Source organism: Pelmatolapia mariae, linkage group LG17 (genome assembly GCF_036321145.2).
Source record: "Pelmatolapia mariae isolate MD_Pm_ZW linkage group LG17, Pm_UMD_F_2, whole genome shotgun sequence".
NCBI lineage: Eukaryota > Metazoa > Chordata > Actinopteri > Cichliformes > Cichlidae > Pelmatolapia > Pelmatolapia mariae.
Genome location: NC_086242.1, coordinates 17,551,332 through 17,565,758, shown reverse-complemented (window position 1 = coordinate 17,565,758; position 14,427 = coordinate 17,551,332). Strand labels below are relative to the sequence as shown.

At 40.6% G+C, this 14,427-nt stretch overlaps 1 protein-coding gene across 1 annotated transcript in view; it reads right to left on the bottom strand.

Annotated features, from left to right (window-relative positions):
* Positions 1–3,336: 3,336 nt before the first annotated feature.
* Positions 3,337–14,427, bottom strand: part of ntn4 (netrin 4) — a 31,955-nt gene continuing 20,864 nt past the window's right edge. The window contains exons 6-10 of the mRNA XM_063501239.1: positions 7,464–7,677; positions 7,016–7,107; positions 6,278–6,346; positions 4,581–4,754; positions 3,337–4,505 (exon numbers count right to left, since the gene is read on the bottom strand). Coding sequence (XP_063357309.1) covers positions 4,366–4,505; positions 4,581–4,754; positions 6,278–6,346; positions 7,016–7,107; positions 7,464–7,677 — 689 coding nt within the window. The 3' untranslated portion in view covers positions 3,337–4,365. The remainder of the gene's footprint in view (positions 4,506–4,580; positions 4,755–6,277; positions 6,347–7,015; positions 7,108–7,463; positions 7,678–14,427) is intronic.

Genomic DNA, 14,427 nt, shown 5'->3' with positions numbered 1-14,427 from the left:
GTACACACAAGTACGTATACTGTGAGCCTGCAATCATTCTGGCTTTGAGCAGAGATGCTCCACCCACCCATGCTGCTCATACTTGATGCTTATGAGGGGCAACCAATTAGAAGTAAGCTTGCTTAGTGGGAGGGCAGAAAAGACTATAATAAAGTTTATGAGAGCTTTTCCATTTGTTCTTTTTCTTTTTGTTACTTTTCTGTAAATTCAGTTCATTTTTTTTAGCACACTGGGATGAAAAAGGCATTAAAATCACAACTGGCCCTCCCTGAGCCTGGTTTCGATGCTGATCTCTTCCTGTTAAAAGCACGTTCAGAGTTGATTATCACCTTACAGTGTAAAGCACCTTAAGGTGACTGTATTTGATGTGTTTCGGGAGTCTTATTTCTGGTTTTAATATAATTTTACCAAATTTCTGCTTATTTTATCACTTTTTGCTCTATTACTTTTATTTGCTTTTATTATTTCTATATCTATTTTAACTCCTTGTTTTACATAATTATTTTATTTAACTTCTATGTATTTTATTGTCATTTTATTGATTAACCTGTGTGTTTTACGCTATTTGTACCTTTCAATGTTTGTGTTTTCTCTTTGCTTAGTGCACTTACATCTGCTTATTGTATTGAAGCTTTTTTCTGCCACTTCAAAAAATAAAAAACAAAAACTGTTGCCATCCATGAGTCAAAATTTCATCTTATTATTTCAAAATCTGGACTTACTAACTCAAACTTCTGAGAAAATAACTTGAAACTGAGAAAGCAACTATACATTTTGACTTATTTTTTTCTGCTTCTATACTACTACCTTGGATTCATAATTATTATTATATTATATCAGTTATAGTATTATTTATTGTATTGTCTTATTACTTGTCATTTCTGTTTGTTAAAAAAACAAAACAAAAAAAACAAAAAAACAAAAACCAAGTATTTATTTATTACTTAAAAAAAAAAATTCCATTTCTTCCTTATTTTTGTTTCTTTTCACTCCGGGACCGTGTGTACATAATTTCGGTCCACCTCATGTTAACATGTGATGCGAATGACAAATAAAGCTCCTTGAATCCTTTAATCCTTGAATTATTGTATCTGCAAATGAATCTTATTTTTCAAATAGACACTCCTAAATCCTATCCAAACGTATGAATTGGTAACATCTGCTAACGCAAAATAAATGCTGTGATATAGAAGTGCAATTTAACATTAAAAGGAAGTAAATCTATATCTCCCCACTTGTACTGCGGCAGTTCTCGTGGTCACATTCCTCTTAGCGCATGCACTCGTTCACCCCTTACCCCGCTGTCTGGAAACAGTGGAGCCGTGACCCCTCTGCCACAAATCTGTGAATGGGCCGCGAACGGGGAAATGTGGGTACAAGAGGCTATCCGGTTTGGCTGTGAGAAAACATCCACTCATGCTCACCTCTTGTTGTTGAGGTGAGATAGGTAGACAGGTGAGCCACCTTTGACCCCACCTGCCACGGTGCTCTGCTTGACGCGCCAGGAATGTGTCCACACCTCTCAGCCAACCACGTCATGGCGAGTGGAAAACACGCACCAAGTCTAAAGCCAAACGGAGTGTGTGCGCCGGCCCCGGCGCCTTTGTTGTGGTCTACATTCTGCGGTGCTGTGCAAATGTAGGGGAGAGTGTTTTGGGAGCAGGAGTGATGGATGACTTAATGCGAAGGGACACAGGGAGAGGAACTGGAGGCGTGTGTGTGGGAAAGAGAGCAGTGTGATAAGGATATTTTTGTCCCGTTTATGTGAAGTATTTCAAGGTCTTGGCAGTCATATCGATTGTTGTTGAAAATATGCGCGTCTAGTTTCAGCTATGCTCAGCAGCAAGGCTTCAGCAGCAAACGGAGGTTGCTCAACAAGACAGTTTTTCTACTTTGTTGCAGTTTTGTCCATCACCGTTTTAATTCTTGTTCTTGTCAGTTTTCTTTTACACATTTGGGAAGCAATAACATTGATTTTGGTCATCATGCATCACTCCAACTGCCAATGTACCCCGATCATATATCTGTGAGCAGTATCCTTCACTCTCATTGGTAGAGAAAAGTTCAGTTTGGGACCTGCCTTCTCTGCCTCTCAGACTGCACATAAAAGAGAGACTGAGGGTGTTTTCATACACAATTGATGCCTTCTTCATTTCCCCCCTCGGTGCGTTTTGTTTGTGCAGATGTGAACCTAAACAACTACAATAAGATGACTTAGATAAACTCCAGAGCGGTTAATTTATGGTGAGAGTGTGATCCAACCTCAATCTGACCCTCCAAGTCTGAGCTAAATGCCTTCCCGTGACCAGCTTTCCATTCTGAGATTCGACAGTACACCAGACATACAAATGGAGATATTGCTCCATGTTATCCACTTCTACCAGAACACACCATCTTCATCCTGAAACTAAACGACGAGGAAAATACTACAAGTTTATTTACCGACTGATTTGGACCAGAGTAAATTAACCATAGGCATAAAAACACCCTTAGTTAAAGTGATGTAAACCACCACATTGGTTTTATTGGAGGCTTAAGTTGCCATATTTGGACCCAAGAGTTAAGTGCCAAGTTATTTAGTTAAATCAGTATATCATCTATAAACTGTAGCAGAGCAATGCAGAGGCACAGTAAAGGCACAATAAAATACAAAACAGTCAGTCACTAAAACTCCACATGGATTTATACAAAGATTCAACCATCTATAGATCCCAAAAATGTAAAGTTGGGAATGTTAACATGTGACTTTGTGGGGATTTACTCACTTTTGAAGGCAGACTCAAATGTCCCTTAGAAGAGCTTTCTTTCTAATAACCTCGGCAGCCTATTTTTGGGATGCTGCCAAGACACTGAATCTTAAGATTTGCCAGTTGGATGTGAAGATAGGTATGAGGTGATGCGGGCTGGCATACGAGATCAGATGAAGTGCCAGGTTTTGCAGCTGAGCTTGGCTTCATGACCTGTCTGAACTACAGCTGCTTGATTTTATAGACAGATTTTATTTCCTGTGTTTATTAGTTGCTTGTGCCACACTTTCAAACAGGATCACATTCAGGGTCAGTTTTATCTTCAAATAGCAAAACAGTGGAAAATTATTTGTCACAATGGGCCTCAATTTTAATTGCATCACTTTGCAAACTGTACTGGTAAGCACAGATGTTGCTCGTTTGGCCCCAATCGTGTGGAAATCTGGTTGTTGGATCGTGTGTTTCTTCCCTCTGTAGGTTTTCTGAAGGCGCTGCAGTTTATCAGAAGGCTTATCAGTGCTGATAAACGATGGCCAAGTGACAAAAACAAGACGAAATTTGAAGTTATCTTTTAATATTACCATGAAAAAAAAAAAACAACAACTGGAGAAAGATATGGCATAATATTTATATAGATATATACAAAATAATACTGTACATGAGCACAAAAAGGAAGGAATAACAAGTTTTCTGATTTCTGAGTGTAAATATGAGCGAAATTAATGGACAGCGTTCTGCATTATAAACATTGGAACAGTTGAAAACTATAGAAAAGCTTAAGAGCTGGACTCAATCTGGACTGTGCTCATAATATATATATATATATATATATATATATATATATATGTACTGCTGCATTCAACCACATTCTCTCTTTCTTTCTCTTCCTCTCTCTCTCTCTCTCTCACACACACACTCTCACACACACACACACACACACACACACACTCACACACACTCACACACACACAGACAAATACATTCACGATTGGGGTGAAATCCAGTCGCTCTGATTTCAACACAGGCACACCTGGACTGGCTAAGATTTAACCACCTGTAGTGGCTTGTATGGCTTGTTCAGCGTCACACTTCGCACATTGTGTCTGCAGCACACACACACTTGCTGCCTCTGTGAGTGTGTCCACTGTAAAAAACAAAACAAAAAAGGAAGGTTTTATGTGTGTGCGCGAGTTTGTATTATTAATGCTCCTCTGTTTGTGTGTCCATATTCCCTCCTTCTGTCCTTCTGAGGATAAAGTGCTGCAGAGGAGGAGAAAGTGTCGCTCAGTTCTCGGACATGCTGCTGAAATTCTTGAGCTGCAGCAGCGACAGCAAAGGAAACATTTTCTTGACTCCTATATGAGAATGCAAGAATTAGAGACAGATGCGAGATGGACGTGTCTTAATGAAATTGCGTCCTGTGTGCTTTTAGCTTGTGCAGTCTGCCACTAGCTTTGAGCTCTCGGCAGTGGAAACGGGTAGGGCCTCAATCTTAGTCCCCGTCCCTTAAAAACCTGCTCTCAGACCTGTGCGACCCAATAATCCACACCTAGAAGATGGGAAACCAACATCCGTCACGTCAGCTGTCCCTCCGGTGCTGTTTTTCTAAATTACCCATCTACCAATTGCAGTCTTTCTTGAGTAAAGTGAGAACTTTGCGGCCCAAACTCGCTTTCCAAGGCTTGACAAAGCTCTTCATGTTGACCAGGAAGCGGCCACGCTTACGATCCAAGTGGCCAGCCACCAGGTACTCCACACCTGTGAGGAGAGGTCAGAGGGGTTAAGCACATTTTGGATGTTACCAATGAACAAAGTTGGATGTGCGATTCTTGCCTGGATTGAGGATAGGGCAGGTGCAGCCCCGTGCGGTCCAGGACTCGGGGTAAAGGGTGACGCGACCGCGCTGTATCTTCATTTTGGTGTTCTGACTGAGTACCTTCTGAACTTTGACCTCCACCTCAGCATGGGAGCCTTTATCGTGAGCTGCTAGCACTCTCACCTTCAGCACTGGAAGTCAGGGAGAAATGCAACAAGACCTTCAGAGCTGGAGTGTTGTTACACCAGAACAACTGTTTTCTGCATTAAAATGCGACAAAATAATGTGATCCATGGAAGGAGGCTGTCGTGGAAAGTTTGCTTACTGGATGAACTTCAAACAAAGTTTTAATCTGATCAGTTTGAAACTCAGATCAGGTTTTCTTTCCCCCCCGAGGGGCTGGAGCAGAATTAATCATTGCTCTGAATGCTGGGACTTTTTAAAGTAAAGAAAGTGAATTGTGATGCTTTCTTCAGACATTCATGAGGGTGAGCACGACTAACATTTGTTGTGCTTTTCAACTCGTTAGCCAACTTAGGCTTTGCCTCCTTTGTGACTTTAATAACGACCATAATTTATAAAATTAACTTCAGGTTTTATTCAGTGTGACCTTAAACTAGAAACTGAGATCATAAACTCAACTGGAAAGTGTTTTTAGAGGTCACGGAGCGAGGGTTAAGGCTTTTTGGAATCAGAGGAGTCGCCCCCTGCTGCCCATTAAACAGAATGCAAATGCTGTCAAAGATATGACCTGCATTAGGTAGTGAACATGAGCAGACAAATATCAGCTGAGCAATTGAAGGTAATTGAAGGTTCTTGCTTGTTTTAATTATTTTTTCTTGTATGCTGTCTTTATATTTGTAAAGAAGAGTTAACAGGGTATAAGGTGCCATGGTTGCCTGAAATTTGCATGAAAGATGCCAAATTGTCTGCAAACACTTGCCAACTAATCTCTAAGCCAAGGGTAGGCAACTCCAGGCCTCGAGTGCCAGTGTCCTGCAGGTTTTAGATATCACCCTGGGTCCACAGACCTGAATCAAATGATTAGTTCATTATCAGGCCTCTGGAGAACTTCAAGACATGTTGAGGAGATAATTTAGCTGTTTGAGTAAGTTGTGTTGAATCAAGGAGACATCTAAAACCTGCAGGACATTGGCACTCGAGGCCTGGAGTTGCCTACCCCTCTAAGCAGTAGTGAAACTCTGAGAAGCGAACAGCAGACTAAAAATGGAAAAGATTCGTCTTCAAAACAAAAGCTGCACCTTTTGAAAGGTTTTGGTTTCAGCGGTAACATTTAGTTTGAAGGCAAAAATTTACCATTTATGATGTGCGTTCCACTTTTTAGCTAATTACTGCTTTTAGCTAACGTCCTCAATGCAAGCTACAGGCAAAAAAACCCCAAATAAATCTTCAAAAATAAACAAAAAAACGTCTTGACTTTTATTTTGTTTTTGTAATTTTTTAATGAACCATTTTATTACAGGTTCTGCTTAATGTTTTGGTTGCTGTAACATATTCATTTACCAACTTGTGGGATAAATAAAGTACGTATAATTAAAATACAAAGACAGACTGAATCAATGAGCATGAGTATAACAATGTTAGACATAAATACAGTAAAATAGATGATTTACATTTAAGTGTATTAAACTAATCATGTAAAGCCAGGCTTACATGAGTTACAGTGCATGTTTGGAGATGTTTGAATGCTTACCGTATGCATAATTCATGGTGCAAAAGAGTTTGCTGTTGGTCAGACTTTGCTCTTGGCACTCACACTTCTCTGCAGGGGGGACATGCAAGAACAGTTTCATATTTGTAGCATAAATAAATAACTTTTCCTGTGTGTGTGTGTGCGTGTGTGTGTGTGTGTGCGCGTGTTGCCTCAGATACTTGATGTGATGTCCTAAGACTAATAATAAGTACAGTGTGGCGTCCAGTGAGGAATGTGCCAATAAAAGCTGGAGTTACAGTGTGGTGGTACTGTAGGTCTGCGAGAAGAGACCTCCACTTGGAAACTGTCCTTGCACACTCACACACACACACACACACACACACACACACACACACACACACACACACACACACACACACACACACACACACACACACACAGAGTCATATTTCCATCCTGGAATCTGCATACCTCAACCTTCAAGCATGTCTTCATACAGCAATGTAATGATTTAAATTACGGGGACTTGCCTTTTGTCCCTAAAATGGAGGCGGGTCACCACATAAGCAGATTTATGTCCCCACAACATGAGTAAAACAAGCACACACTCACACACATCTTTGTTCAACGTCTTTCTGAGAGCGTAGCCAGACTTTCATTACTTAACCATTAACGCTTGGTCAGTGGACCGTGAAGGAGGATAAACCACACACACACGGACGCACACGCGTACACGCATGCACGCAAGCACGCACACACACACTCTCTGTATTGTACCTAAGTGAAGAGCAGAGAAGAGTTCGTCCGTTCTGAAGATTCTGACTGACTCACTGGCGTTTCTGTCCAGGTGGTACAACTCCAGATCAGAGCTGCAACACAACATCGGAATACATGTTATCATAAAACAGGAATTATAGCATCGAAATATACTTAAAGTCCTTAAAGTCAACATCTCTTTAAGCAGAAAAAAAATTCTATGTATATTTAAGGCTACATAAAATTACATGAAAAACATGTTTGACTATTTTAACAGAGCAGACATACTGCCGAGTGATGATACCATACTAACATATTCTCAGTCTCGACCCTGCCTTTGTACTTGCTGTACAAAAACTGGGCAGATATTTGATAATACAAGGGCACAAGGTCATGACTAAAAAAAGTTCAGTGCTTCTGTTTTTAGGCGCTACAGTTTTGTTATCAGGAGATAAAAGTTCTTACTCACCCAAACATGCAGTCTCCAGTAAACGGATCACAGTCTCCTGCACATTCACATGGACGGCATCCGTATTCGTGAAAGCCCCAGTATCCCACCATGCACCTGTCGCAGTGGGCTCCACCAACGCCTGGTTTGCAGATGCAGTTCCCGTTTGCGGGGTCACAGAGCGAGCCATCTGCCAAGTGGAAGGGCATTGAGCCCATGGGGTGACAATTACATGCTGGGGAAGAAAAAGGTGAAATTAAATTAGATTGGAAGGTTATTAATGGTAGATGATACCAAAACATCATCCTTGCATTGTCTGAGAGGCGAGGTACATACTGGACATGTTGTCAGTTCATTACTGAATTCATAGTCATAAATTCTTATGTGCGTGGTATGTTGTTGATCTGAATAACTAGTTATGGTTGTGTGATTTTCCCACACAACCATAACTAGGTTTTATAGAAAATGGTCAGAAAAAGAAAAATATATATCATTAGTGGTTCTCTGGGGGAAATTTTTTGTTGGAGAATGGCCAGACCGCTTTGACCTGATAGAACTCAAATGATCACTTATTAGAACCAAAAGACGCAGAAGAGCATCTCAAACCTTGAAGCAAATGAGCTACAGCAGCAGAAAACCACATTAAGTACCACTTTATGAGGAATGTTTGCAGAATCTCACTGAATCAATGCTATGAAGAATTGAGGCAATTCTGAAGGCAAAAAGAGTGTCAAATCTGGTACCAACGGGGTGCTGGTTTAGCTCAGTGTGTTGAGCAGGTGACCACATGCCATACGGCTGAGAGTGGCCGGCCTGGGTTCGAGTCGACCCGCTGCCCTTTGCGGCATGTCTTCCCCCCTCTCTCTGCCCCTGCTTTCCTGTCCTGTTTTCACGGTGTCTATCAAATAAAGCTGAAAAAGGCCCCCCAAAAATCTGGTACCAACAAGGCTTATCTAATGATATACCTGTTCAGTAATACTATACAAAAGACTAAAGAAAAGCAGTGAGCAGTGAGTCCAAAGGTCTGACAGTCTACTGATTAGCAAATTACTATTTATCACCTGCACTTAAGTATTTCATCAATTGCTCTATTGTCTGCTTTTGTGGCAGCCACTTAAAACAAAGGCGTCTCTGTTTTTTTAATCACATGAAGACAGATGTTTATACTTCTTTATTTGTGATTAGGTGATCCTAAGATCCTAAGCTCTTTCCCAAAGTCGATCAATATTCCTTTAAGGTCTAAAACTCAAATTAATCCTCCTCACATGGATAGATGAACAAATACATACAGTAAAACTCTCAGCCCTCTAATTGTGTACCGATAGGGTGTTTTTCCAACAACCTCCAAAAACAATGAACACACCTTATTAAACACCCACCCATGTTTCCATTGGACGTCTGAGAAAACTGCTGTCTGCTGGGACCCGGAGTTGTCAGGCCTCCCCCATAAATAAACCGCAGAGAGAAACAAAGAAGGGGTGTTGTTTGGAGTCATTTGTCTTGTGTTTAATGATGCTTGAAGCCTGACTGCCAGTAAATGACTACTTACTGTACACCCAGAAGCTCCCTCAAGCTCCTTTTTCAAATAAATCATGGTGGAGAAAAAAGAAAAAACAACAACTTTAAGCCAGAGGTCTGAATCAGGCAGTTTTCTCAAACTGAACTGAATGTGTTAAATTCACATCGACGACTATAAACAAATGAGATGGCATGCTTTTAGAAACAAAGATTAGAGTTCATTCCTGACCTTAAAGCATGTTTGCCTTCAAACCGTTATCAGAGCACTTCAAGGACTTTATTTGGTAATTGTTCCGAAATAGAAATACAACAGTCAACATAAAAAAGTTTTTAAAGCTTATCAGTTTATACAGGCGTTTTCCCCACCTCAGCAGTGAAATGCACATGAATGCTTGAAGTTTGTAGATAAACAGAAGCACCACTGAGTTTTTATGATTAAAATGCAAAAACTCTGAGTGCTGGTATAGCTCTTGTGGGTTAAGGAGGCAACACATATGCTTTGCTATTGCAGAGTCTTGGGTTTGAATCTAATGTTGCCCTTTTGCTGCTACTCTCTCTCTCGGCTTTCTGTGCTATCAGAAGGTTAAAAAGCCTAAAAGTGCAAAAAACAACAACAAAAAAACAAACAAACAAAAACAAACTGTATGCTAGTTAAAGTTTGAGATAAAAAGACTGAATTTGTTTTTTACTGTTCATCTGGGGCAAAGTCTCAGGGGCAGCAGCCTAAGCAGAGAAACCCAAACCTCACAGGTATAGACACGGGTGCTCACACAAACTAACTACACCCTTTTTGGCTGCTACCTCAAAGCACACTGTGCGCTGTCGATTTTACGTGCTGCACAATAATATTTAATATTTAGTATTTACTGTTATATTCACATAGATCATCGCGATGATGTTGTTTATTATATTGCTCTCGTTTTCTTTGCTTGTTTTCTCTTTTTTCTTTCTCAACAGGTGATCCAGGTGATTGATATATGTATTTTTTGTCTGTTTGTTTTGTTGGTTTTTGGTTTTTGCCCTTTATCACCGTCCCTCTTCCCCGCTCTTTTTCTTTCCCTCTTTCTTTCTCCCTTTTCTTTTCCCCAGTCAAGTCTGTCCCGTGTTCAGCAAATGAAAATAAAATAAACAATAAAAGCAAAGGTGAATCAAATAGACCAATACGGCAAGGCTGGGATGGTCCATTTGGTAAAGTAAATCCATTGGGCATCTTTCTTTGCCTTCAGACAACAATTCTGATGGCAAAAGAACCAAACGGGACAGGCAAAAAAAAAAAAAGAAAAAAAAAAGAGAAACCCAAACCTTCCCAAGACCTGAGGAGAGGAAGGTTTGGATGATGTAATCTCCTAAGTCTGTCCTGGGTCCTGTTTGGGGCCTCCTCCCGTGAGAAAATGCCAAGACCATCTCACCCAGGAGCCACCCAGAAGGAATCCTAGTCAGCTGCCTCCTTTCGATGTGGAGTAGTACCAGCTGTATTCCTAGCCCCTCCTGAATAATTGAATTCTTTATCCTACCACTAAATGTAACTGAGCCTCCAGGAGCTCCACAAATGATTTTTTAAGCTCCTAACAAACACTCAAACAAAAACAAACCACAACAGTCACATAACTTACTTGGCAGAAACGATAAAGATAATTAATATCTATAATATAAGCCATGTCCCAGCACACAGTTCTTTTCAGTTAGCTGCTCCCATTAACTGATCCATGTTGGGAGGTAAGCTAATGCCAGTTAAGATTAGTCACAAGAAATCTAGTTTTATCTAAATAGTTTTATAAAAAGGAACACATCATGCCACGATCCAAAGAAACACCTGACAAACAAAGTCACGGACATCTATCAGTCTGGAGAGGGTTACAAAGCCATTTCTAAAGGTTTAGGCCTCCAAGGAACCACGGTGAGAGCCATTATACACAAATACAAAAAACATGAAACAGTGGTGAAGCGTCCCAGGAGTGACCGGCCAACCAGAAGTACTCCAAAAGTACAGTGATGACTCCTCCAGGAAGTCACAAAAGACCCCAGAAAAACATTAAGGAACCACAGGCTTCACATGTCTCGGTTAATGTCAGAGTTCCAAATCCTGAATCCGACTGAGATCCTGTGGTATGCTCTTAAAAAGGCAGCTCATGCTTGAAAACCTTCCAATGTGGCTGAATTACAACAATTCTCCAAAAGACGAGTGGGCAAATATTTCTCCGCGGCGCTATAAAAGACTCATTGCCAGTTACTGCAAGCGCTTGATTGCTGTCGTTGCTGCTAATAGGTGGACCAACCAGTTATTCAGTTTAGGGGGCAATCACTTTTTCGCACAGGGTCATGTAGGTTCTCCCCTACCCTTAATAATAAACACCTTCATTTGAAAATGCATTTTGTGTTTACTTGTGTTATCTTTGTCTAATATTTAAATTTGTTTGATGATCTGAAACATTTAAGTGTGACTTGAATGCTAAAAAATAGAAATGAGGAAGTGGGCAAACACGTTTTCCACACCACTGTAAATGTGAGTAGTCTTGGTTTTTGCTCTAAGTTTCTACAATAACAGGCGACGGGAGTTACATGACCCAAACTGTGCCTTTGACCCAAGAGAACGATGTCAACTGTCAAACCAAACAGTTTATCAGACAACTCACCCACACAAAGATAAGATTAAACTCCATCAGAAGACCTAGCAATACAGTACCAATAAAATCATAAAGATATCACATTTATATCCTTTATAGATGTGGGCATGTAAAAGAGGCCATATCAGCACTCTTTCTTAGGCAGCATCCTGCACAGGTAAATAATTAATAGAGATTACAGCGCCACCTCAGTGCCATTTAAAACCAAGACACGTGTGACAGTGTGTTTGGCAAGCGTGTGAATTTTCATATTTGTGTGAAAATTTATGACCACTTGAAGGATTCACAATGCAACAACTCCTGTAAGCAAATATGTGCGTCTAAGAAACCTGTCAGCTGCAAGAGCTCTGACAATGAAGACTTTATGAGCGTGTGCTGAGACATGATACGACACCTGCCCGAACAACCACGAGAAAACCCACTACAGACATAAATCCCCACACACAAACACACACTGTAACTCTCCCTCCTGATAAACTGCTTTGGTGTGTACCAGCTTGCGTGAAGCTTGACAAGAGTGTTTTCTTTCGCGGGCCCCTCAGAGGCTGGAATGAAAAAAATGTTCCTCACAACGGAGGGAAATTCCTCCATTGTCAGCGAGCTGCTGCAGTGGGATTACACAACCTGAACCTTCGTTTTAGGGGTTCTCCAAGCATGTCGTTGCTCCTTTTTTCTAATCAATCAGCCTTCATTAGTTATTATCCCAGAGGTGAGTTTTTGGGTGTAAAGCACCGAACCTAATGACTGAAATCACGCCTGCTGCAAAGAAGGCATGCATCTGTTTCTGTGACCTTATCAGAGATGAGGAGATATGAGAAAATGTCAGAAAATATGGAAGGACAATAAATGAGGTTGTATAAGTCCATACAGCATGCAATTCATCAACCACTCTGCCAGGCAGAACAGCAAGAGACTTGGAACAACATAATGATTTATGCTAATGTTGTCATACGAGGCTAGAAGAGTGGTACACATGCTGCAGGACATGACAAGCTTAAAAAGTTATGGAACATCACAGGTGGCATGGTCTCCATATTTCAGAAACTGCTTGTCTACTGGAATTTCCCCAAACATCCATCTCTTGGGCTTACAGAGAATGGCCCATTGATGCCAGAAGTCAGAGTAGAGAGAAGGGAAAAACCGCTTTACCAAGGCAGAAAGGCAACAGTAACTCAAATAGCCACCTGCTACAAGCAAGAGATGCAGAAGAGCATCTCAGACCTTAAAGCTGATGAGCTACATCAGCAGAAGACCACACCAGGTGCCAGTCCTGTAAGTTAAAAACAGGAAACTCAGGCTACAATCTGCATAGCCTCACTAAAACTGGACAATGGTCATATAATGAAATATATGGTGATATAATGGTGTTTGTTTAAACACCGCCTGAGCATTGTTGCTGACCATGTCCATCTCTTTATGACCACAGTGTACCCATCTTCTGATGGCTGCTTCCAGCAGGATAACACAGGACAATGAGTTCACTGTACTCATATGGCCTCCACAGTCATCAGATCTCAGTCCAATAGCGCTCATTTAGGATGTAGTGGAACAGGTGATTTGCATCATGGATGTCAACATGGACCAAAATCTCTGAGGAATGTTTTCAGCAACTTGTTGAATCTGTGCCACAAAGAGTTAAGGCAGTTCACAAGGCAAAAATGGGTTCAACTTGGTAGCAAGAAGTTGTACGTAACAAACTGGCCAATCAGTGTCTATAAAAAACAGACAAAGCCACTGTGACATCGCCCACTGGTTAGTGAATTCATACACAAGTGAAGCTTTGAGATGTGTTTCCACCGTTGCTATTTTAGTGTACTGAAACCAGACGTGACAAGTGGATCTGAAACCCAGAACACTGCACACTCATACAGTAACAATTTATCAACCATAAGGTGATGGAGAAGCACACCCTGTTTTATCCTCCAGTTTGTCTCCAATTAGGAATATGTGTTTAATAAATGACTATAAATCCTGATGAATTAATCGTCTGGAGCCCTAGTTTAGTTTAAAGTTCATTTTAACTGTGTTTACTAAGGTCACAGATTCAGGGAGCTGAAGGGTTGCTTTGGACTTTTCTTGCAACCAGAGGAGTCCCCCCCATAGTTCATGGCAGGTCTTCTAGAATGACGCTGTTACGTTAACTAACAGCGACTCTAACTACAACTCTCTAACTACAAAGAAGTTATTTTTTTAAACTTCATTGTTAATTTTCATTCTATTTTTTCTGCTCATGAACTTCTGTTTTGAAGTGTTGAGTTTGGCATTTTGCCTCAGCTATCTTAGTTTGGATAAGCGAGGTGTGGATCCTCCTGAACAACCTAGGACTCTGCACACTCATACAGTAATAACCCTTCTGTCACAAGGTTTCTCCAAATAATACTGTCGATTATCATTCATTTTACTCTAAATAGGCTCATAAATTCCAAAATGCATAAGGCTGTGTAGTAAAAATGACTGGAAACTACTCAATTATATTATAAACTAAACTAATGTGTTAATGAGGTCTTAAATCAGGTAAGAAATTGGATCATTTTGGATTCGTATGACCAAAATACTCCCCACCCCTCTGGTGGCCATTAGGAGGAATGCAGGTTTAAAGCGCTTCCTCTGAAGCCATGTCTGTCTTTCATATACAGTCTGTCTTTTGTAGAGCAGAGCTGCAGACACTTTTTCTTGTTTTTCAGACATGATTTACTCATGCCCAGACACAGATTTGCTGCTGAGTATTTTACAGGTTCTTATAAATGTCTGCTTGTATTTATCTTGAAATGAATCTCTTGAATTATATAATGCACGATGAAATCAAACCCTGAAAGACGGCAAATTGGGCTGATAGCCAACAT